The following is a 26,105-nucleotide window of genomic DNA, read 5'->3' as shown; positions in this document are numbered from 1 at the left end:
TTTGGTACGCCAAGAGAGCTGTGAAAACAGTTATTATGCCTGATTCGTTTTCCATGTCAAAATCCTTTGTTAGACCTTCTTTAAATGTGTGAACTAATTTGCTTCAGCCACCAAACAATATTTTAGTTAAGGATTAAGTTAATGGCAAGTTTGAAACTTAAAACCAAATTAATTTTGATTATCAAAGTGAAAAAGTGTCCTTCTAAAAAAAAGAAAAATTAGAAGTTTCTATCATGTTTCCAGGATCAGATTTTTGTCACTTTCTAAAATGAAGTCATTATTTGTTTGAGACTCATCACAGGAGGAGTCATGCCCTTGAAGGAATATTCTACAGGAAGTTATCATTAGACAATTTTCATTAACAGCAGAAACAAAATGTTGCTGCCGCTCAAATACCATCAGAACCAGCAGGTCGGGTCAGTGATGTATCATAGAAGCTGGGGCTACAATGGCAGACATGCACAAGCACAAAAAAAGCACTGTTATTTTACATTTAAAACCAAAGGAATAGGATTATTTTCTTCCTGTTCAGCTATAAGAACGTCTTGTTCTTAAACTGGATGCTTGCAGTTGAATTTCCTTGTAAAAATAATCTGTTGGACAGAAATCATACGCAGCTTGCTCTGGTCAATAGTTTCTAAAAGAAATTTCCAAAGAAATCCTTCCACTCCTCAATCGCATCAACAAGAAGCTCACTTCGCTAGCAAATGCTCATGTATTTATCATCCCAACTTCCAGCCTCTCAGCCTAGGCCAAGGCTTTCAAAGGCAGGCTCTTAACTCCAGGGGCAATGCTTTTAGGATGTCAACCTACCCACCTCAAACACTTGCAAAGGCTGATAATCTTCATTTTTGGAAGGCCAAACCAAAATCCTTGCCCAAGATTATAATGTCAGGCATTTTACAAGACAGCAAAAATCAGCGAGCTCTTTTCCATCTGTTGCACCCATACAAATTCCCAAAGCTTATTAAAATAAAACATACATATATTACTATTCAGCAGCTTATACGTAATTTCTAAATAACCTCATGTTTTGAAAAGAGAAAAAAAGAATAGTAAAACATGTATATTGGAACGAGTTTTGAGGAAGATAGCCATAATACTTAATATTGAAAGGAACAGTTGCCTATGTAAATTGGCTCAAAAGGAAGATGTAAAGATACCTTTTGAAAAACCTAAGTTCAGTAAAAATGTCATGAAATAAACATTTATTGAAACCAGCTGTCTTTAAAGAAATATCTCCTCACTCATCATTGTCCAGCTATTGTACCATAATGTTAGTGCTTGAGAACTGGGAAGTGAACAGGACTAAACACAGAAGCCAAAAACAACAAAAAAGGAAAAAAGAAATTATTTTTGTGACAGTGCAATACATATGGTGAAAACTAAATTTAGATTGGCTATGATCCCATACATCCCATTAATTTTGGCTTTCGAACCCAGGAAGGCTGTTTGGAACAGCCTCAGCACAGTGGGGTCCTGGCCCAGGACATCGAGGTATTAGAGGAGAAAAGTAACCATGTGTAAATATGCACTCATATATATAAAGCAGACAGGAAGCAATGCAGTAATTCATACAAAATTCTACATATGCACTCTCCCCCATCCCTTATTTACCTCCCTGAAATATATCTTCATGAAGATCAGATACTTGTCCTTAAACAAAACCTACTAGTGTCTAACCAGGCATAAGCAAAGCTTATACAGTCCACTGTTAACAGGTCAGAGATTTGTAAGGGAAATATTAAGGTTATATGAATGGAAGTGAAAAGGAATGGAAGTGTGTGTTTATAGGGAAGGTGGGAAGGAAAAGAGAATGCACAGGCATGCAAGGGAGCAAGCTTTGATTTACAGGATATAGGATTCAGCTTTGTAGAAAGAGTTAGTCAAGAGCATCCCTAAATTACAATCAGCTCCTGGCAGGAAAACATACCTAAGGAAGGCTGCCTGCAAATTGTGCAGAAATCTGAACTTTCTGCGTCCCAATGATTGATCTGCAGGTTCTGTCCTCATTACACCTCTTCCCACCTCGCACCATTTCTCATTGGACCAAAATCTTGAATTTTTATGTACTGAACTTTCCATTTAGAAAGAATAAAGCAAGCCTTTTCTATTTTCATCTGACATTCCACAACTGCATCCCCAGTTACTTCTGTAGCCTGATTGGCAACATAGGCGCTGAAGATCCATAGCCTGGAAGATCACTGTAGAGAGAAAAGTTCCCAAAGAAAGGGAATCCCAGAAACCCAGTACTGCAAGATCCTGCCAGATTCAAATTCCCCTGTCAAAGAGAAGCTATTGCACCCCATTCAACTGCTCTGGCATTAGAAAAATATCTGTACTCTACCTATGGTCACCTTGCATCTGTGTGCTAAACTGGGAGTCACAATGTAAACTAAAGTAGCCTATACTGTATTTGTCTGTATACCAAATCGAGATCCCCCGAGAATGAGAAAACCATAGCTGTTTTACATCCTACAGGCCTATCCACTTAGTTTTGTGTTCAGATATAAATGATGACTATTTGGAGAATTGTCCTGAATGATCTTAAAGAAAATCCCAAAACCATCCAGACTAAATTAGTAATCCTTCCCAGTTTTCCTGTTTGTTTCTGGAAAGTTTGCTAAATGAAGTCCGTTACTGAAAGGTGTGCTTATCATTCTTATGAACTTCAGAGACAGATATTACCTGGGCAGATGACAGAAGCGAGGAGAGGAGAAATAAAGAAACACCAAAAAAGCAACTACACTGATCTTGTTTCTCCTACCCCACTTGCTTTCTATTTTGATCTGTTGTGTCCAACAACTTGATAAATGGTTAAATTAAGGACGGTATTTGAAATTGAAGTGTGAATGAATTGCTTCATTAGTGTTTGCAGGCTTCATTATAGAGTAAAAGTACACACCTGGGGTTTGACATAAAAGTAAACCGTGTTTAGGGTGCACTAAAAAACACAGTAATGTTTCAAGTATAATCTTGCAAACTAATACAAGTCAGCTGGAACACGTTAGCTGTTTCCAGCTGTCAAAATAAGACATTTAGAGAGGTATTTCTCCAGCTAAGATTCAAAGACAAAATTGCCATTTTTACTGCTAAAGTTCTGCAATTGGCCCTAAGTTACAGGTGAGGGCACTATAAGCAAAAATAAAACTTTAGGACAGGCTAAATGCAGATACATTTAAAGTGAAATATCTTTAAAAGGCATAACAAAACCGTGCTCACTGACATTTCGAATCACAGAACAGTAACTCTCAAGCTGAAAAACGTTTTATATTTGATATATAAATACCATTATTTAGAGAATAATTGAAGCTTTCCCCTAGAAAATGTATATTATACACACATGCATATACACATTTGAAGAAAATTGCCTAAAATAAAATTCATATAATCAAATGGGATTACATATGAAAAGTTAAATCTGCTGCCTAGTGCACTTGAATCAGGGAACAATCTGAGATATAACTACACAGTTATATGAAAATGAAAATACTAGCTCAGACTTTTTCCTCTATGATTATCAAACCCCACTTGATAATGTTGCAGGAGACCTGATATTCTAACGTAGCTCCATTTTTTCTAAGTAAATGCAACTGTAGAGCATTTCTGTACTTGTTTTCAAATAGGCTTTTGATATAGTAAAGTGCATCACACACTTAGAATTATTTGAAGTTTAAATAGTAGTATTTTCTTTTCTAAATTGTTAAATATTGCTTCAAAGTTAGAAATGACGGTGATTTTTATCTTACTTTTATTTTACTAATTTGAAAGGTATTTCAAAGGACAGCTACCTTGATTTTTCCGTAAGATACATCATTTCAGCTGAAAATAATTGAATTGAGCAGGAAAAAAGGCCGTGTTTAGTCACTGATGTAAATGAGATTATTTTAAAGAACAATCAGCACCAAACTGCTTCTCTGATAGTTAGTGAAGCACTTTTTCTATTTAGTTGCCTCAGCACATAATCCAAAATTCCAGCAAGAAATGAAGAAGGCCTTTATTTAAAAGTTTTGAACAGAGTTTGGACCTTGACTTCATAACAACTTTTTACAGTCTAAGATATGCAATAACTGAAATCTAATGCATTTTTCTAGAATGATTGGTAGGAAAAAAATGCAGACTGTGTTGTCTGAAAACTGGTATGTGACAATTGAAGATGCTGGCATGGTGCATGTACAAGAGTGCAGTCTTATATTTGGCTTCCTCCGAGTAAAATTCTTAAAAATAAACAAAGAAAAAACCCTTCCAATAATATGAAGGAAGGAAAAAGAAAAGAAAAAAAACCCCCGAAAACCAGAAAATAACTACAGTCTCTGGGATTTTAAAACTCATGAGACTTCCAACAGTTTGCAACCTAGAGCTATTATTGCATTACACCCAGCAACTACATTGACTTTAATGAAACTATGTGAGTGGAAAACTGCTGTACTGAAGAACTTCATGCAGAGAAGACAAACAGAAACATTTGACTCGGTTACCAGAAGAAATCTGTCATCCTTTGTGAAGCACTAGACATTAGGTCCAAAACCTAAGCTATCAAAAGTTTCAACTAATCCAATGTCTGCAGGCTCTGTGACACTGGGCTATAAAATGCCTAAATGTTTGGATCTTGCCCCACATTTAAACCCATTGGATACAAATGTAAACAAAGTCAGCTTGGCAAACAGAGGCATCCACAGTGGAACTCACTTCTGAAACCTGGGATATCAGGCTCATTTTTCCATGGATCTTTACACAGCCTGAACACAAAGGCTAGTAAACTCAAAATCTAGTACATCAAAGCCATCTACTAGTAAGGCCAAAACAATACACTGGGCACCTAAGTGGTTTGCTCAATGCCTTCTTTATTCACAACAGCACTGGGAGACCTATCTAACCCCAGGATGGTCCCCAGGATCCCAAGACAGAGAGCAAAGTTCTCTGTAAAACACATGGTGAGGGTGAGGAACCAGGAGCATGATGATGATGGAGTCACGTACCCCCAGAACACTGCAAGAAGACACTTCTCTTCAGGGGATCCGATGATTACCAAAAATCTCCTCAAAGGTCCAAAGCCTACTCCTCTCTCCTAAAAGCAGACAGCTTGCACATCTTAGAGAAAGGTGACGGTCCTTTTCTAATTAACTGTTCTAGACTACCCCGTTTTCACTGTCAGAGGTAATTCACCTTTGGAGTCCCACAGCCCTACTGTAAGTACGATGCCTCAGAATCACCCCCAGTGGATTTGGGACTCAGGTCTTCCCAGGTGAATTAAAATGGTTTAAACTTTGTTATGCAGTTGACAGAGCTCAGTCCAGTTCTTGTCTTCCTTTCAAGAGAAAGCCTTAGGTGCATTTTGGACAGAAGCTCTTCCTGCGTGGGTCCTGTACACTAAGACTCTGGTGCAGGAGGTGCTGCCGTCTCATGTCCCACCCATCCCTAACCATGAGCTTGCTACTAGGTTGCCTCAACCTGTTGACAAGACAGTGGTTCCTGATATGCACTGAAAGAAAATTTGAGGTATTTGGGGTAAGAAAAGTGCCCCTATAGAATTTAAGTCCCGTCAATGCTAGGTGAAAGCTGAGAAGAGCTTCTTTGGACTACAATTTGGACCTGGTTTCCAAGGAGGTGTTATTCCTAATGATGATTCTCTCTGTGCATTGCTCCTCAGTAAATGAGAATGCACTTTTCTAACATTTTGAAAGCATAAGTACATATAATGAGGTTGATGACACAAAAAAAACCACCCCAACAATGTCACAGTGAGGCAAATGCAAGTTTTCTTTCAACTCAGTGCAGCCAGGCTATCATGCCACATTTCATGTTTTGAGAGCAAATGAGCCCTACTTTCCTACACAAATATTTTAGGTTAAACCCCTAACACTTAGCAAAATTGTGATGATGTTAAGTGAAAGGTTTGAACAGCTACAGTTACAGCGGAACTAAAAAAAAAAAACAAAGCAATGCCTTATTTTTACAATAATAAAAAAGTAGGGAATAAAAAAACCCCACAAGTTGTCACATAGATTTCAACATTTAACAAAAATATATTTTCTTTCATACTTGTTTTGCAATAGAAACAGCTCAATATGAATGTAGACATTTATCTGATCTATATTCCTTCCACAAAAGTAGGGTTTTTTTATACAAACAAGTAAATTTTGCTGAATCTTCCTTGCAAATGAAGATTAAACAGTTGGTATTTATCAAACAAATGATGAGAACACTGTCTGGTAAAACACAAATTAAAATCTACTGCCTAAATTAAAAATGTCTATAAAAAGTATTGTGGTGGCACCTACTGGTATTATTTAAGAGTCCAAGTTCCCAGAAAAAAAAAAAAAAACAACAAAAAAACCTACTTTCCCACCTTCCCTCATCCGCCACCACCTCCCTTGCTGCCACCAAAGGAGTGAAGAACCCAGAGCTATTATCGATGCAGGTGTCCTGCAGATCATATACTTTCTAGGCACCTCAAATATATCCATATATTACTGATCATTCTTCTTCCAGTTTCAACTTGTCTTTACTCCAAAGTGTTAAAAGTGGGTTTTTAAAGTAATAATTTTAGGTAATGCAATTCAACTGTGGCAATTTGTGATGGGTGAAACGTCATTTTTATTGCAAACTATTTTAATCATGTATATAACACCAAAAAGAAAGTCACTTAAATCATGTGTATAACACCAAACAGAAGGTCAGTTCCCATCAGAACAGAACTAAAAAAACTCTGTCCAAGTAGATTCACAAATAAGAAATCCCAGACATTTGATATCAAGCTCTATGACAAGTAACTCATTTCATGAAGGACACAAAAACACTGACAGTGGGAAAGTGGCATAAACAGCTGAGGCTTGCCAGCAATGCTCTACTGACATCAACTGCAAGAGGAGGAGAACCTCAAGGCAGAAGGATGACTCTGCCTCAGCCAAGAAACCATACATTTTTGGAGCTTATGAGCACACAGAAGAAAGTAATTGGCCTAAGACATGGCACTGCTTATGACATGGATGCCTAAATACTCCGGGGGAGACATCTTTACTTCAAGGCTTCACACAGGTTTGAGTCAGCAGTGATATTTACCTATTACTAGCACAGATTCACTACCATTGATCAAAAAAAAAAACAAAACAAACATTGTCATGTTCTAGCACCCATTTCCAAATCCCTCCTGATATTTTCTTTGGTTCAGCCAGATTTACTTTATTTCATTTGTTTGGGTTTGCAGGCCTGCATGACAAATAAAGTGGAATTAATTTGTTGTCTCTTGCAGTGAAGTAAGCTGCACATGTGTAAGAAAAGAATAGCTTTTTTTTTAATAAACCAAATCATTATCTTAGCAAGACTAAGTATGCATATCATAATAAACCAAGTATTCATGCAAATTAATGTCTGGAAAAAATGTCTGATTTTTAGGCTAAGACAAATGTATGCTCACACATTTCTACATCACATAAATGCATTTAGTAATGGCTAAAGTAACAATGCAGCTTATCTATCATAATTTTTACATATTTAAAATAGTATATTTTCCTTGGTTCCTCTGGATTTTGCTCTTGCCTTAGCTGGAATTGTAATTGAAATCTTTTAACTTTGTCTATTTATGGAACCACAGAAAATGAGGTACTTACTATTGTAAAGAAGACAAATAAAAGAGTTAAGTAACAAAGTAATTAAATGACAAATTTTTGAAGGCTGCGTCCCAAATAGTGACAGGAGTAAGTAAAAAAGCTAGCATACGTTTGTTTATCATTAAGGAACGGTATTACACATTTTAAAAGGTGTGTATGTGGGTGCACACTGCAGACAGACAAGACATCATTCCTTCAGGACAAGTATGCATTATGATTATGATTATTAAATGCTAACACAATTATAACAGTCAGAAACCACATTCTCTTAAGATATGATGCTGATATTCCACAGATGAAAAATTATTAGTAAATTTAATACATACAATTCTATAATTAAGGCTAGAGGTTGCTTCTAAGACTACCTAATATAGCAAATTAAATTACATTAACTATATCTACAGGCTCTTAATGGATGAAATTTATTACATTGAAAGAAAAAGGAAAAGACACATACAAGAAGACGTGAAAAATTTTCAGAGGGACTGAGTGAAAAATTTTCACTGGAATATTCTTTGGTGCTTTTATACTGAAATTTGTGTTTCCTCTTTAATATGATGCTGTTCTTAACAACTGATGTCAGCTTTAAAATATGCCTGAAGAACAGAATGAAGCATGGTGGTAAAACAATTTATGAAATGATGCATAAATAGCCTGTGCAGTTTCCTTATGAGACTTGACAAAACATACTGGCTTCTATCCAGACATCAAAATGTAATTAAGTATGATTTGTTATGTATATTCATGGATTATTCACATCTGAATACTTTGCTTGCTTGAACCGCATTAGTGTATTTGGCCCTGATCTACAAAATATTTTAAGTGAAAAATCAAATTAGAGCAACTTTTCCTGGAGGAAATCAGTTTCTCTTTGTCTCCCTTTCTACAAATCCAGAGCAATTAATAGTTTGAGACATTGGATTAGTGTTAGACCATTAATCTAAATATTTAAAATAGTGACAGATGGAGCCAATACAACACACAGTGTGATCCTGCAGGAAGGAGAGCCCAGCTATGGGAGCAACACCAATATTCCATATGTTCAGGTTGGTGGTGAACACTTTAAAGAGAAAATAATTTGGTCCCAACAGCAACAGAATCGCCCCAATTCCTACATAAACCAAGTTGTCAAACTAGTTCAAGAACCACCCTGTGCCAAATCTCTACATTTTCAGGCCTTTGACAGGACACTATTTTCAAATACACAGAAAAATGGCTCCACTGAGCCAAGAGAAGCTCCACTTTCTCTCATTTGTAAAGATTAGAAGTTTCTCACCTTTAAACTCCTGCCAGATTGGCCTTAACCTTTTCTGTGTTGATTTAGTAGGTAACAATTTTAGTTTAAATAAGTGGTATCTGATGATTACATCTAGCAAAAGAAGGGAGAAATATCCAAGCAGGAGCATTCTCCCTTTGCTCTGCTTTTCCCTTCCTTTCCCTGTTCCATGTAAATATGTTGGTTTGTAAATGTTCTGCAAATTTCAGTATGGCTCAAACAACTTTTACAAGACATTAAGAAAAAACACAACCTCCACAGCACACCCCCAACAGTAAAGATGTTATCTTTGGCCATGTGGCTAACAAACATGTTACAACTGCTTCATGCATTAGAGTACGCTTGCTTTAACATTCCTGTGTACCACAAACTCTTCCATCCTCTAAAACTTCATTTGTCCCACTTTATGGCGACTAACACCAAATTCGAGACCCTTTAATATAGCCACATTTCCATGAAACTCCCTCTTTGTGGTAACTAACACAGTGGGAGGCCAGTCACTGGCTAAGGGCATTCAAGAGCTGTTACACCACCAACATTAATTTTGCTGTTTGTCATATCCTGCTGTCAAAGCCTAAAGGATGTTTACAAATCCTATGAACCGTTATGCTCTGTTATGTTGTACAGATATGCTGGAAGAATGGAGAAAGGAAAGGGAGTAAGTACCAGGATTTGTTCTAGAAAAAAGATAAATGCAGCTAATAAGGGTATTTAGGTAGAAAGAAATGCACCTAGTCAGCAAGAGAGTGTTGCAACAAAGTTTTAAGCAGAATTTTAAAAAAACCCACATCCATTTCAAAAAAAGAAAAATAATCCAAAATTATTTTTTTTTTGCCATTGAGCTATCTAAATAATACAGTCTAATTTTATTTATTTATTTATTTGAAAATGCTTAGCATCCTGTAACTATGGTAACAATTTGCCTTGCTAAGTGCATCTTTGTTAACGTCCCCTTGCTGTAGTAATGCTTCCATCACCATCTGGCAGTGACAATTTTCTTGCTTGAGTGAAAATTCCTCCAAAGTATAAAAATCAGGCCATTTATTTTTAGAGGGCTGACTGCCCTAGCTCCTATTGACTTGCAGAGTCCCAGTCAGAACCTCTGTAAATTCAGTCATGTGATTTTGGTATCTTAATGAAGGGGATAAGCAGCAGTGTAAAAAATGATTGAGTTACAAAGCTAATCAGTTGTCCTGTTGCCTTTGATAAAGAAGGTTTATTTTTCAAACTTTTTCAAGGAGTGATGTTTTAAAAACCATGTACTCCATCTCACCTCCTTTGCTTCACAGAAAATAAGTGGTATTAAGCAGATGGCAAAACAAACTCCATTATTAATAAGACAGGTTCCAAGAATATCACATGAAGACTGGGAAACCTTCAGTTTCCATGGTAAATCATTTGACTCTAATGCACTTAATAAATATGTTTAACATTCCATACTCAGTGGGTCAAATGGAAATAATGTAATAACACTAATTAGATCAAATAAATAAGGTAAGAACTCAGAACAGCAAATACCAAATATGTACTGACAATGAGCCAGGTTGAACAAATATGGAAGCAAGAGTCCTTTCAATCATGGGCCTCCCTCCTGTCTACATTTTGACGTTTCAGTAACTCTTCTGAATTCTGCTCTAAAGCAGAAAACAATATAATTGCATCACAAGTATAAAATAAGCATTATTTTTCAGTTAGAAATAATATAAGTGCTACTAAACATTTAAATTAAACTCCTTTGGCCATGGTTCTGTTTTGCATATCTGGTTATTAAAAGTCAATTGATTGATAAATGATTTATGTATTAGACATTTTCTTCAAAATTGCATGAAAATAGCCAAAGAATCCTTCTGGTTTTGGACGCAATACAGGTAACCACCAAACTGATGATAGAGCTTAGGATAAATTTTATACATACTTATTTATGTCTTTGGTGTACATGAAGACTACAGACCAGACGTAAACATGGGACCACTTTTTCCCAGATCACTCATCCAAGTGTGTGCCACTGTTGATTTCTCCCTTCACAGGTCCAGAGCATAAGACCAGAGAGTGCTGTTTTGCTCTATGCAGCAAATGTATAAGACAGGCTCCTTTGTATGTAAAAATTTGCTTTCTATTTGTGTTCACATATAGACAAATCTCTACCTCAGAGTGATTTTTTTTTTCTCTGAAAGTAAATGTTTTCAGAAAAAAAAGGAATTGACAGTAGCAGCTTAGGCTGGCATTTGGAAACAACGGAGGGAGCAGCATGTAGCTTGACAAGAAACATATTGATGGAAGAAATGTATTGATGGTCACAATAGGAGAGTTGAGAGACTGCAATGACTTTCAATTTCTAGGATTATTCTGTAGGGTTTGAATGCTTTGTAGAACAGATATGTTTTAAGCTGAGCATATTTAACGTAAACACTTGAGAAAGAATGTGGGAAAACATCAAAATAACGAGTCCTATTCTGCACAGTATCAAATAAATCGTATTTCTCAGCGAGAACTCCTTAAGTTACCTTAGAGAAATTACTAAATGGCTGGTTATCTTTGATGATTCAACATCTCTCAGGCTTGGGGTCTCAATACACCTCCCAAACAGCAATTTTACAAAGTCTGGTTTTGATTTTAATATTACTGCGAGCTTCCCCTCCTTCACAATGGACTATTCTTGACTTTTTTGTTTTAAGTTTATTGAAGAAATATGCTACAAATTTATTAGATACAAGATAAATTCTTTTATGAAAGGACTAAGGAGAAAATTCTCTATTAAATGTCTAGTTTTATTTTTTAAAAGGAGGTTAGCATGTGTAAGACAACTTTGGAAAGGTTAGATAGTCTCTGAGGAAGCCCATTACCAATTTCCTGACCAGAAAATGCAATGATAGTATGGAGTTCCTTAGGCTAAAGGATAAAGCCCAGTGTTTCTGTTTTCTTCTTCATAAGGTAAAGAAATCTAACTTTTATTGAGATCATTTAATCCCTCTTTCTGTTATAAACTGTCATAAAGTGCATAGTTCTTTTCACTGGGAAAAAAGTCTTCTGTTGAAAAGAGAAACGTTTCTTCCAGTCTCCTTTATAGAGAAAATTTAATACACATATTTACAATGCAGAAGAAATTATCAAAAAGTCACATGAACCAAACCAGCAGAACTCTGAGAGCTACACATTTCTTGGACTGAGATATGAAAGTATCCATTTACCACACCCCAGCCATGAGCATGGTGCTAAGACAGGTATCTAGCTCTACTCAGATGGTTGGGAAGGATCAGCTTCTGATGGGGCCAGTCTCTCTACTGAGCCTGAATAAGTAGCCCGCAGTCATTGCCCATGTCTTAGTGAGGCTAAAGGGAGATGGGCTGAATCATTATCCTGCTTATCACCGATCTCCAGTGATGCTGTAGAGGTCAGACATAGCTTCACAAAAGTCAGCAGTGCTGTAACATGAAGGAAGTAATGGCATGAAGACCAGATTCTTTTGAGCAGCATTAGACTGTAATTCATTTCATAGATTGGAAGAATCATAGAATGATTTGAGTTTCATTGCATATGCACTACAGGTTTTCCTCACCACAGCCTCAGGAAAGATAACATTTTGGTAATTCTCCTTCCCTGGGAAGTAGATGCATAAGAAGGTTGCGGCTTCTCTTTGGCTGACATCTATTTTGTTTGGACATCAAGTCCATTACTAACAATTTTCTCTTCACAGTACCTCCAGAATCCCATCTCAGTGTTTAACAAGAGAAATGTGCTCTCTTACTACTGCTAATGAGAATTATAAATAGCTCAAAACAGGCAGAAAAAAAATGATGAGCATATTTATAAACTTGTAATAATTATAGGCTAAAAGATCAGAAACAGAGGACAACAGAAATTATTTTAAAGGCAACAATCATTCTATTCACAGTAAAATAAACATAACATATTTGGCATAAAACAAGAAAATTATAAGCTATGTGTCAAAGAAAAGCCAGCCAAAAGTATACCCCAGCTGCAAAATAAACAGGCATGAACATAGAACTACTATTAATCTGATTTGTTACACCTGAATAGCAGTTTTCAGGTACTGAAGCAATTCAAGCCATGCCATCTTTCTAATTTACATTGTAAAAATTCAATATGACTGAAGAACCAGAATGTTATTTTTTAAAATATATTACACTTCATACTCTAAGTATCCATTCTCAAAATCTACCCTTCAGTATTCTTAAGTGTTGCCTTTCATTATTTATAACAGAAAAATTACAAAAATCTAGGAAATGGCAGAAAATACACCCACACACCTGCTACTAAGTGTCTACTTATGTCCATAGGAAAGCTTTGCTTGAAAAGGTTTGTTGTGTTCTTAGCAAATTGCTGTATCTACTTCATCACATTAGGAGGGTTGTTCCAAACTTTGTTTGCGGGAAACACCGCAAATACAAGACTGACATGTTGCAACATATATTTTACATTTACAATTCAGCCAAAACAGATACTCGGGTCTTTGCTGCTAACCAGGATTTCTAGGTGCCACAAAGATATGAAGGACTCTGAGAATCCTCAGGTTCCACTATTCCTCTCCACTCCGTAAAAGAGTCACTATTCCACACCCATTCCCATTAAAATATCTTTCATCCACAGTACCGAGATAAAGGTAATATGTTCCAGTACAACCCAGAGGTGGTGGCCACTCCACTATAGGCCAAGAACAACTCTTGCAATTAAAATGGATAAACTTCTAGGCTGCATGGGGAGAAGGTGGCTATCATATCCACAGGTTTTGTGATGGTTATGCAGAAAAATCATGATCACATTAAAATAAATAAAGAAAAAAAGAAAAGCAACTGCCTCCACATCCAGCTCAAGTAAAACTTAATCCGCAGTGATTATACATCCTTTTGAAACTTTTAAAGTGCCATTTTTCTTGACATCTTAGTAGCCCATGCACTTTCTGTCAAACAGACAGCTCTATTCAATATGTGTCATGTCTACATAGTAAATTTATCATGAAAATTAATGGTAATGTTATGAACCTCAGAATAAAAGCAATTAACTTTTTTTCCAAATGCCAACAGTACAAAACCTCTATGTCTTAATTAGTTCTCTATCATCTTTCTTCATATTTTTCCACAACACGCAGTTGTTATCTAAATAAAATACACTTTGGGGACTCATTTTCCAGCATGATGGAGCAGTTTTGCTCCATGTCGACAATGTGAATTTAGGTTTTACCCTAGTCTGGGGAGAATCTGTCCACCGAAAGGCTGAATTTCCTTTTAAATAGACCAAGCACAGACAGGTCATCCAAAACCCCTTTGTTTCTAGTTTCACAGTAGAAAGAAAAGAATTATCCTGACCATAGGCATCGTGTCAGTCCATAAACAACAACAGCATGCTGAGGATAAAAATAATCCATTATAATGGGTTATTCTCTTCACAGGAAAAAAAAGAGTCTATTTTACTGAGTATCAAACAGATAAAGTTTATTCTACCTTTTCCATTTACTTTCTTGACACAATCTGTGCAGATCAGTTAATGTACAAGATCTGATCCCTAATGTGCTCTTACCAAGAGGAGTGCAGATTCACTACTCTTGTTGAGGATTTACTGTGTTTTGTTCTTGTTTTTAACTGAAATGGAAAAGCTTTCCAATCATCATGGCAAGTACAAATGCCGCTTTTGTTTCATAATTATCACAGCTATTCAGAACTTGAAAATATGACTTGTTTTTTGCTATAACTGTACTATGCAGATCTTAGGGGTGTCATAGAAACTAGGAATGATTCACTGGGCAGACATGTTCCTTCTCAGTCAACAGTGAACCAACAACCCAGAACAACACTAAGAAAAACTGGCCTAATGAAGATGGTATCTTTCTTGAAACAAGTTTTTGACACATCATTTGCTTTTCTCTATTCCTCTTGATAATTGAATTCAATAAAGCATTTTTTCCATAATCTTTGTGCTGCAGCTATGATGCATTATATACCTGCCTGATAAAACACTGCCGATTTGCACCATTTAACAAGAGGGCAGAAGTGTGAGCCTTACGACAGAAAAAAGAAAAAAACAAAACCAAAACCAAATGACATCTTTTGAATAACTTCTGTGATTTTGAGTGAAATGTTCAAATACTATACAACACAGTACTTTTTAAAGTGCTGTCCTACCCTTAGAAATAATATAACTCCTCTAACCTCCAGACAATCTGTGTTATGCAAGGCTGGGTACCATCTCCCTATGCCATTCAAACTAATTAGGATTCTGCAACTAGAGTTTAAGCTTACAATATTTTGATGAAACTTGACCCAGAAAATCAGACAGTTATCTATCAGCTCTACAGTATTAGCTTTTCAAAAAGATAGCACACTCTATGCATGTAGTCGATTTTATTTTAAATAAAAGGATGATTACCCTTTCCCCATCACAGCTGTTTTCTCCAAAACCCCACATACAGCAGCCTGTTAAATATTTTAAAAGATAATGCATAATGAGGACTTCAGATGTCGCAATTGGATATAGAACCTGCTCAGTTTAAGTTCAGTCACATTGTGGCCAAGAGTAAGCACAATCTGACCCATGTGTTGTACATAATATTTCATTTGTATTCTTTCTTAAAAGGCTTTAGGCAATTAACTAACAAAAACTGGGAAGATGTGTTTTTATAAAAAGCAGCAAACAGCAGTACAAGGCATCATCATATGATTGAGCACATTCTGTGTTAAGACTGGTAAGTAGGGAGAGACAAAGGAGAAAGGGAAAATTACATACCACTATTTGTGTTTGTTGTAGTCCTCCCTCTTCTTCCACCCTACAAAACAAGATCCCATACAGCAAGCGTTATCTACCTACTAGGAAGCAGGAGGCAAAAAGACTGTCAATCACAGGGGTATTACATACAGTAAACTTCCACCCTTTCTCCCCCTTGTAGTCATTAAAAAAAAGGAAAAATTTTGTAGGATTAGGAAATATACTATTATGGAGAAAGTCAGTATAATGTAAAAAGGGGAAAGAGGGAGGAAGATAGGATGGCAGAAAACAAGACTATGACAAACACAATTACTAGTACGTAATTTTACACTTTTGTATGTGCTGTCTCCTCCCATCCTACAAAACAAGATTCCGTACAACAAGCAGAAGTGGTAAGAAATGAAATTGGAAGATAGGCTCCTCTTAATTGCCAGCCTGAGGAACTCTTCAATCAAAATAATCCAGATTAAGCAATAAGTCTTGTTGATAACAATAGTGGCAAGAAGGATCTTTTGTATCAAGGATCAAATCTCAGCTTTGTATACAGCAGACGCTGCTGCCTCAGTCCTTTGGTCTATAAGATTAAAATGCTTCCAATACACTGCTCATGAACAGGGAGACATCTAAGGTTTTTCTGTACCCAGTGGAGTATCTTCACAGCACTAAGCAGTGCTTATTTCAAGTCTTACTAAAAACTTCCTTTCTCATAGAATAAAACAGACCTCTTCTTCACGTAAGTGTGGTCTAGGTCAGGGAAGATGCAAGTACATTTGATGGCTCTTAAGAAAACCAAAAGGTATAGCAATTCATATATAACACTGAAAACTTAAGGAAAGAAACACACACTACACAAACAACTTCAACTGGAAGTAGTCGATTCAGAAAAATAATGAAGTCTGACTCCAATGGGTGTTTGTGTAGAAGCAAATGAGAGGGCTCAAAGAGACTCACATAGAAAATTTTGGAATATTCAGGTTTTGAAATACAGACTATCCTTTCCTTATTGTCTGGCAAGTTGTATCTTCAATACACCAGGTACAGAAACTTCTTGAGCTGTAAGAAGTGTTCTTTGATGATCTTACTGAAAAGGGGAATTAACACCCAATAACTTCAGAGATCACTTGATAACAAAACTGTCCTAAAATAAGAGAGCTCAACAGATGTGAAACAGCTTCAATGCTTAAAAATATAAAGAGAAACTGATGTTGTAGTTATAAGACAACTATGATGGAATTACTACTAAACAGAGTGAAGTAGGTGGGTCAAAGCTGGTTGTAGATAAGTTCAAGAAGATTGAAAGAATACCTGTCGAAATACATACCTTGCTGCAGGAGGTTATGTCACTGTTTCTACACACATTTGAATCTCAAAGTATAAGTAGGCAACTAAGCCAAAAGAGAAGGAAAGGAGGAGTCAGATACTCATACATTAACTGGTCAAGTGTTACAACAGGACAAGCTTTAGAAATGCAGTTTCCTGACACCTTAAACACATTTCTTGTAACTGCTATCTCTGGATTATAAAAGAGCTGTTCTTGAGAAAAACATAAATCACTCATCTCTATCAGTTCACACAGGAGCTACAGTTCATTCACTAAGCTATAGGAACTGGAACGTAATTCAGCTGTACATTTTGGAATAATTATTACAATATTGGGAAGCTTGCAAGTTTTAGACAGTGGTATTTTTTTAAAAAGAAAGTTCTTCATAAAAATTTTATCTACACCAGATGCAAAGGTTTGAACTTATAAGGTTAAAATTCTTCAGCTCCTTTTGAACTCTCCTTTAAAACAATATAAGTCACAGGGAGCAGACAGAGCAAAAGGGAACAGCAGTATGATGGAAGAAGCAAAATCCAAGAAAAGACTGAAAATAAATATTAATCTTCTATAGGCCATTTTTATTTTTCCAAGAGTAAACCCAACAGAAGTAAACTTTGAAGGCAGGCTGAAGATTAAATAACCCAATATATAAAAAAAATAGAGTCAGAGAAACGGTGAGAAAACAGAAGTGTTCTGTCAGTCCCGGGGAACAGAGCAATTAAAATAGATCAAAAGGAAAATAAATTACCTGTTTGTCCTGTTGTAGCTACAAAATACTTTACAAACTTCTATTTTCAGGTAGCAAAAAGAAGACATTTGCTGATGACAGCCAAGAAAACTGAAAAGCCACAAGTCACAAGAGAACAGGAGAACGCAGCACCACCATATGACCCACTGGGTTAGGGAGGACAAGGCAAACTGGATCCCATAGGTACTGCTCACAGGCAAGTGATACAGCTACCACAACACCCGGTAACCTCTGGCTTCCTAAATATGCCATTCATGGCTGGGTTACCTGAACCAGAGCCTTCAAACAGGCTCAAGTCAGCATCTTGCTACAGATCCAGAAGACACAACACCTCAGATGTTGTACCTACAAAAATGTTTTCCAGAGGAGAAGGATCTCAGGTAGAAATTCCAACAAGGAGTATAACCACGATCTGTGGCACAGGGCCACATTTCTGGCTTTTTGGCTGTGGAGCCTGTTTTGACCATTCTGGTTTAACCTGGCTGGCAAGTAGGCACCACACAGCCACTCACTCACTTCCCCCTGGTGGGATGGGGGAGAGAATTGAAAGAGTAAAAGTGAGAAAACTTGTGGCTTGAGATAAAGACAGTTTAATAGGTAAAGCAAAAGCCGCACACGAAGGCAAAGCAAAACAAGGAATTCATTCACTGCTTCCCATGGGCAGGCAGGTGTTCAGCCATCTCCAGGAAAGCAGAGCTCCATCACATGTAACTGTTACTTGGGAAGACAAACACCATCACTCCGAACGCCTCCCGCCCCTTCCTTCTTCTTCCCCCAGCTTTACATGCTGAGCATGATGTCATATGGTATGGAATATCCCTTTGGTCAGTTGGGGTCAGCTGTCCCGGCTGTGCCCCCTTCCAGCTTCTTGTGCACCCCCAGCCTACTCGCTGGTGGGGTGGTATGAGAAGCAGAAAATGCCTTGACTCTGTGTAAGCACTGCTCAGCAGTAACTAAAACATCCCTGTATTATCAACAGTGTTTCCACCACAAATCCAAAACATAGCCCCATACTAGCTACTATGAAGAAAATTAGCCCTGTCCCAGCCAAAACCAGCACAACCCTACAGCCACCTTAAGCTCCAGTCAAGTCTTGCTTACACATATCAGCCACTGAAGACAGGGGATGGCAGGCTTGGATTTCCCATACAAGTTCAAACTCCCCTTCTTCATGCACTTTTTATTCAGTGGGAATATCCTAATTGACCTAGCAGTCAGATTACATCATTGTTAAATGCAGTTTGCTGTCAGACACATGGTGCCTGCCCAGATTAATTGGAGTAAAGCCTATATAGTGTACATAATAAAGAATACCAAAGGAGGCCCAAATCTCACTGCCCAAATCTCACTGCACAGTGCTGGAAACATGAGCATAAACTCTGCACTCAGTCATCTTCATTCCAAATAATACATATGATTTTCTCGCCAAAAACATTAATGGCCATGAAACCCCCAGAGAGCACAGTAAGAGATGTCATTCACTTCTGGTGCCTGGAAGATCCTTTAGAATGAAAAGTTTGCAAAAAATTATATAACCACTTCCTACAGTGCAAAATTTGTTCTTTGGCAAAAATCACCAAAGCATTGATTTTAGTTAAACATATTTTTAGTGAAATGAAATACAGAAATTTTTATCATTCTTTCTCCTACAGAAAAAATATTTGATCCTAGCCAGCTCTACTGAAGTTGCAGAAGTTTTATCGGGAGTGGTGGTTTCCTTATACAAAAGATATAACATGTTGGAAATATCTGTTGAAACACTGTACTCAATCAAAGTCTGAATTGGCCATTTTTTTGGTGGTAAATCTCATATCCTAAGGGTTCTTGCAAATTCATCTCAAAATCACTAGAAAGATTTTTTTCTCAGAAGAAAAATATCCCACTTGGGAGTTCTCCTACCAATTTGCAAAACAATTGTTTTTTGGTAAAGTGTTGTATCCATATAAATGTCATTATTTGAACAACAGGTCCCACTGGTCTGAGTAGAAGACAGCCATAATGCTGGATCAGAAGCAGGCAGTGCAGAAACAAAAAGAAAAGAAGTTATTTCTGCAAAAGGGACAGCCTTTTCTAGCTGGGACACACTCTGTTTAGCAAGTGGTGAATGTACACAGAATAAAGAGTATGGAGGGAATGACTATTAAAAAAGAGAATGACTAAATGATAAGAACAGTTACAAAAGACCACCTATTGGGCAGTGGAGTTGAAGGACAGCTTTATCTATTGTAAAGAACACATCAGCTGCCAGAATACTTGGGGGGAAAATAAAAAGAAAAAAAAGCCAAGGGACATACAAGGACTTTAAAAAAGGCTACTGAGGGATCATTTAATTATTTAACAAGAAAAAAGCAAAAATGGAAATTTCTCCCAAAATTCTGAAAAGAGACTATGTCCAGCTATAGCTGCAGCCTGTATTTTAGCATGAGCTCAAGCAGAAGACACACACCTGAAAATAGCATTCAAATACTGGAATTTCTGGTTTCCTTGAAAGTCTCTTTGACAAAGGAGGGGAAAAGATTAAAAAAAAAAAAAAAGAGAAAAGAAGAAAAAAAAAAACAACCAATGAACCCTGGGTCATTGAGAAGTAGACTGAGGAAATGATACAGCTACAACTAACTGACTGTGCTCTGCCAGAATGTCAGCGATATTGGAAATTTCTATGACAACATGCAGTACTCGGAGCTAGTACAGTGTAATTTTCCCACTTCTCCAAGAGACAGAGGGAACCTGTGACACATGGGCCAATAACGCCGACAAAAGTTTGAATACGATTTTTTTTCCCCCCTCAGCTATCTTTAAGGCATGTACAAAAAGAGATATACCTCATGCCTGAACACCAAATTGTCCTTTGGAAGCAAAAGGTTTGGGATCAGAAGCACAAGTGTTAAGAGAGCCAGTGAACCAATGCAACTGGATTGTTTATACCTTCCATTATTTCATTTTCTTTCTGTTTCCTCCTTTCAAGTTGGTGGAGCTATATTGCTTGTTGTATGGAAAGCTTTTTTGTGGGCTAAAGTGAAGAAGGGACATATGAAAATAAAATTAAGATGAAATCTGAAAAATAGGACAGAAAATTTCTTTGGGTGAGGCTCAGCTATCTCTGAAAGATGAGCACAGATAATATTGCAATCACCACACAACAACAGCATCTTAGATGCTGGAGGTGGAAGAAAGGAAGGAAGGAAGGAAGGAATAAACTATCTACTAGATGAGAGTATGGAGTTCAGTTTTCAGGCCTTTGCTTCTATACAGGTACCGCTCAAAAAAGTGAAAAAGTACAAATCTACAATAATGGTTACATTTATTAAATGAAGGAGACCAGACGTTTTTCACACATTTCAGATAGGCATGCAAACCACCTTCATGAGACAACACTATTTTGTTTCTCTAGAGTCTTTTTATTTTTAACTGTTGTCCTCATAGTGAAAATAATGGTGAAAAGATTCTAGACCAGGGATTTATTGTCTGGGTCAATCAGGCCTATGTACTAGATAGCTCACTATAAATGCACATATTGGAGCATACAGTGCACTGTAGACATTTCATATTTATTTAGAAAGGTAACTAACCTCTGCTGACCCAACAGCCTTCATAGCACATCCAAAGTTATTAGATATGCACATAACAACTCACAAATTGCAATATAATTAATAATTGTTCTCCAGTCACAACAGTTAATCACTCACTCTACTGTAGACAGGCAATGCATCGAGCAAATACCAGCTGTAAAAATGCAGCCATATAATTAAATGAGTTTATTTTATTTATAAATCAGCACTTTTTGCTATCCCAAGTTTGCTTCATAAACAATTACAGTTTGACAATACCATGTTTATTATTTTAAGCCATTTGCACATGAAGACAATTACGTTCAAGGTGCCTTGGAGAAGGAAAGAACATGATAGCATGAATTCCCTAGGATATAAACACTGTAGTTAAGTGCAAGTCTGATGGGACATGATTATGGGGACTGCAAAGAACACCAGAAACTTAGGAAAAAAAAAATTATTTATATTTCTCTACCAGGCTTATCCAAGAAGTACTAGAGTAACATCATATTACAACTGACCTCTGTTATAGTTGCTGCACTGACACATTTAAGAGAGATGCTTCCTCAAGAAAGGATGTCATTCCTCAGTTGTATGAAAGCTAGAGCACGTGAATCAACTTTGCTCTCAGTTTTTACAGCACACAGTGGGTTTCTGGACTATAGCTGGGCCTCTCTGCAGTATAAGTAACAGGTCTAACTATACAATCTCTGTGCAAAGCTATTCAGTTGTGGCTATTTGTCCATCATTTCTTTGAAAAGACTACTTGCTTCTCTAATTCTGCCTCACGATAAAGACACTTATTTGTAATATTTTGAGTGCTGGCCATATAAACGTACTTTTTTTGATAAGAATACACAATAAATGATACACTTTCTAATGTAAAGCAGCAATCTAAATGTGAACTCGATACAATAATACTAGAAAACCCCCAAACTTCAGTGAATAGCATACAATGGCCATCACAAAGGACAGATGAGAAAATCCTCTAGAAAACAGAGGCAAAAGCTTTTATAAAAGAGAAGAGCAGGAACATGTGATAAGAAGACGAAGTGCTACATGTAGGTTTTACATGAAAATCAAGAGGGGTGATGACAAGATACCTAACCTGGAGGAGAAAGTGTGATTCCCAACTACCCAAGCTGAACTCCCATACGAACAGAGTGAGGAAGCATACTTGGAGAAGAGAAAAAGAACATTATGGAGAGAAGGAAAAGAATTGGAGACAACAGAATAAGAGAAAGAGAGGGAGAGTGTGTGTGTGTGAGAGAGAGAGAGAGAGAGAGAGACTGACATCAAAAGAAACAAAAATAGAAGATAATTAACAGAGGAGGGAAGCAGACATTTAAAAGAGCCGAAAATAGATTTTAAGAAAGTATAATTACTCTTGAAAAGAAGAAATACATGAAAGAAACATCCACACAGTAAGTAGAGCGCAGGTAAATAAATGACACCTCAACATCTTTCTAGAAATCTCAGTATTTCTGTAGGTCTCAACAGCACATCATTCTGACTGCCTAAAATAGTTTTTGCAACCTATAAAAATTATACAATACATCAATGTGTTTAGACACAGCATTTAAATGCCTAAGGTTGTAGAACTGTGTTTGAATACTGAGGTCTTTTTGTATGCTATGATAATTCACTCTAACATGTAACAACTGGGTTGTTTTTAAAACTTGTACCCCCCCCAAGCATTAGAATAGGAGCTAGGTTGACTAACATCAGTTGTAGAAGTGTTGATTATATTCCCTCAGTGCACTGCTTATTAACTTTTCTCCAAAGAATATTATGTGCTAAAGCAGTAAGAACACATTATGTTGGGCTGTAACAGCTTGAATCCAGGGCTGGCATTTTGTCCAGTCTGCATATCAGACAGCTGTTGAGTGGTACCTAACTTGCATCAGCAATTATTATGGCTCCAGCACATTGTATAGAATGACAAATGTGTTGTTTATTTCCAAATGTATTTATTTTTTTAAAAAGTCTTGTTTTTTTTACTGAAAACGCTCAGGAATCAGCTCAAAAGGAAAGAAAAATAAACTGCACACTCCACGGAAAACTAAGTACCTACCTGTCTGCTGTACCTTTTAATGCCCCTTCTTTTTACAGTGAGTATGACTCACCCTTCGTAAGCTGTTGTAACTTGCTCCATAAGACTACTGATTACAGAGTAGATTTGTGCACATTCACTTGGTCCTGCTATAACTCTCCAATGAATGAATAAATGAATACTGAGCTATCTCCTCTACATGCTAGCCTCAGAAAGGGCCATTAAGAAATGCTTTGTAGATGATTTTTCTAGTTGCCCAGCTTCCACTCAGGTACCTAAAAAAGATTTTCCAAAATGCTTAGCAACTGACATATTTAGCATCTTCAAAAAAGCTGATATCTTATTTTCATAGCTAGATAAGATTGGAGTATCTTGCTGGTGTTTTAGAAAAAGAAAAATCTGGTTCAGGAAACCCAATCTTCTTCTACACCAAATGAAAAAATACCTCAATAGTGCTGGAGCTAGTTTGAACCTTAAATATATTTTCCAGCATGGTGTCCTGCTCTGCAAACATGTTAAGTGGGAAAAGATACAGCCTGCTACACACCTTCTTGATTTTTGTGAAATAATAAGGAAGGACAGTATAAGACATAATAAAATTAAGATACAAGGCAAGAATCTGCTCACTTCAATGTACTCAGAGCTACTAGAAAAGAAAGTATATTTACCATGTGAATAAAATGTGATAGTTCCTAATATGTACAACAAAGGACTCATCTGGGTTAAACACTTTATTACCCTAGACTGATTGAAGACTTTAATTTCCTAACCAGCTGTTGTTCGAAACAGTATAATTTAATCTGGCTTCACATCCTGCTGTCGAATTTTTCACAGGTTTCAGGTCTAGTGTTAAGAAAAAATTTTGTATGGATTTCCACCTCAAAGAGTTGCAAAACTTCTTGACAAGTAAGGCAAACACAACAAAATTTGATTTCGTATCCGTTGACATAGAAATCATACACATCATAGACTTGCTGCAGCAGAGCTGCCCAAAGGCAGGCTGTCCATATTCCCACAAATGAACCCCAAGATGTATGCGATCCTCCCTGCCCTATAACGCGGCTCCCCCTAAACCTGCCCATCATTAGGCGACAGGTGGCATCTGTAAACACCGGGGAATGGCAGAGTCCAGCATGTCCATATGTTTGTGGTATGTACTTTCTCTCCTATTTCTCACACGTGAACATTGTTCATATACTGGGGAACACTAAAAGACAGCCAGATGACGTGTGGCAGTATAGGAAGTGGGACCTGTCACTGCTCGTCACGAGTTTCTGAAGCCAGCAGTGTCTCCTCCCATTCTCTTTGTGGAATTTCCTCAGAGGAGCAGAGGACAGACATTTTTTAAGGATGACAGTAACTTCCATTGCCGACCTTTCTAACAGCTGACAGCCAGGGAAATACCAGGCCACACAATCCACAGCCTCCTTCAAATTTCTGCAGGTGACTGATAATCAGCCAGGGAAAAACCCATTACTCTGCTCAAATCTTCATGTTTCTGACATTATCCCAAGAACTTTTTGGAATATTCTGACCACAGCAAGGACTCAAAATTGGATTTAATCCAGTATTCTGCAATCACCAAAGGGCAAAATTAATCCCTGAACAAAGACACTGCCACACAGTTCAAGAGAAGCAGCACTGGGCACTGCCTGGAAGAGGGTATGCATTTCTTAGCTCAAAGAGTCAGGACCTGCAAGCTGAAGAGCTCCCTGCAAAGTCTGAAGGATTCTTAGCACTTCTCAAGATAACATGAGTTGTTGGAGTTCAATTTAAAGAAACCTCTGAGAGACTTAGCTGGTTTAGAAAATAACATCACCAGTTCTGTTTTAACATTTGCATCTCAGAAGATGTAAAGTAACCTGGAAAAAAAATTGTGCCACCCAAAAAGGAAAATGCCTAGTTTAATAACATCAACATCTCAGTCACATGAGCTGGAATATTTTAGCTAAAAAATCAGAAGTCAAATGTCTTCCAGTTTATAAGGGATTAAAAACACAAAAGATAAATATTGTACAAATAAATACAAATGAACACTTTTCTTATTTGAGTGCTCTGATTGTAGTCAACCAACTACATACACATCCATAGGAACTAGGAATTTATTTTTGTAACATGAAGGCACACCACATCCAACACTTCAACTTAGGAGAAGAGTAATATCATCACTGAAGAACAGCTGAGAATTTTAGCTAACATCTTACATGCTACATCTCACCACCACCACCACCACCACCACCCCTGCTGATTCAAAGGAACGTCTTCTGTACTTACACATATGCAAGGAGTTATACTGGGATATAGGTTGCTGTAGGTTCACATTACAAATCATCACTTGGATGGCTAATCAGTATGTATCATCATGGTTAACACATAATTAGTAAGAAAACTGAAAGGCAGCAGACCACACAGTTATGAAAAAGATTGTACCCAGACTTTAGGGATTCAGTTATTACACTCATCTGCAAATTTAAGACAATAAATGAATTAGGGTTTTTTCTCAATCAGTGTTTCAGCTTAATCAATAACTTGCACAACAGGCCACAGCTCCAGCACATTCTCTTGATTTAAGCATTTTCAATAATGCAGTGTAAAATATAATTAAATTATTCTGCTGTAAACTACTATCTTTGGCTCTGGAAAACAGAAAGCTTCCAAATTCTACCCAGTTAGTAATTTTTCACTAACTTCTATATGAAATTAAGGTTTCCAAATTTTATTGACACTTTCTTATACTGCTAGGAAATTCTTTATGATAACTATTAAGGATAAAGAGTCTCAATAAAAAAAATAGAAAAAAGAAAGTGATAAGATCTTCCTCTTCCTAGAGAA

At 37.0% G+C, this 26,105-nt stretch overlaps 1 protein-coding gene across 6 annotated transcripts in view; it reads right to left on the bottom strand.

Moving 5' to 3' along the window:
- The window catches only part of FGF14 (fibroblast growth factor 14), a 415,933-nt gene that overhangs the window by 163,966 nt on the left and 225,862 nt on the right, over positions 1-26,105 (bottom strand). For 2 of the 6 annotated variants that reach the window (XM_087757513.1, XM_087757510.1), the window contains exon 2: positions 15,625-15,664. The exons of the other annotated variants lie outside the window; for them this stretch is intronic. Coding sequence is in view for 1 of the 2 variants with exons in the window: in XM_087757510.1 (XP_087613636.1) it covers positions 15,625-15,664 (40 nt within the window). In the remaining variant the exon portion in view is untranslated. The remainder of the gene's footprint in view (positions 1-15,624; positions 15,665-26,105) is intronic. 6 annotated transcript variants of the gene reach the window in all.

The sequence above is a fragment of the Nipponia nippon genome, unplaced genomic scaffold (genome assembly GCF_047370975.1).
Source record: "Nipponia nippon isolate SJK-2023a ecotype South Korea unplaced genomic scaffold, ASM4737097v1 scaffold_2, whole genome shotgun sequence".
Lineage (NCBI taxonomy): Eukaryota > Metazoa > Chordata > Aves > Pelecaniformes > Threskiornithidae > Nipponia > Nipponia nippon.
This window is presented reverse-complemented; position numbering and strand designations above follow the sequence as displayed.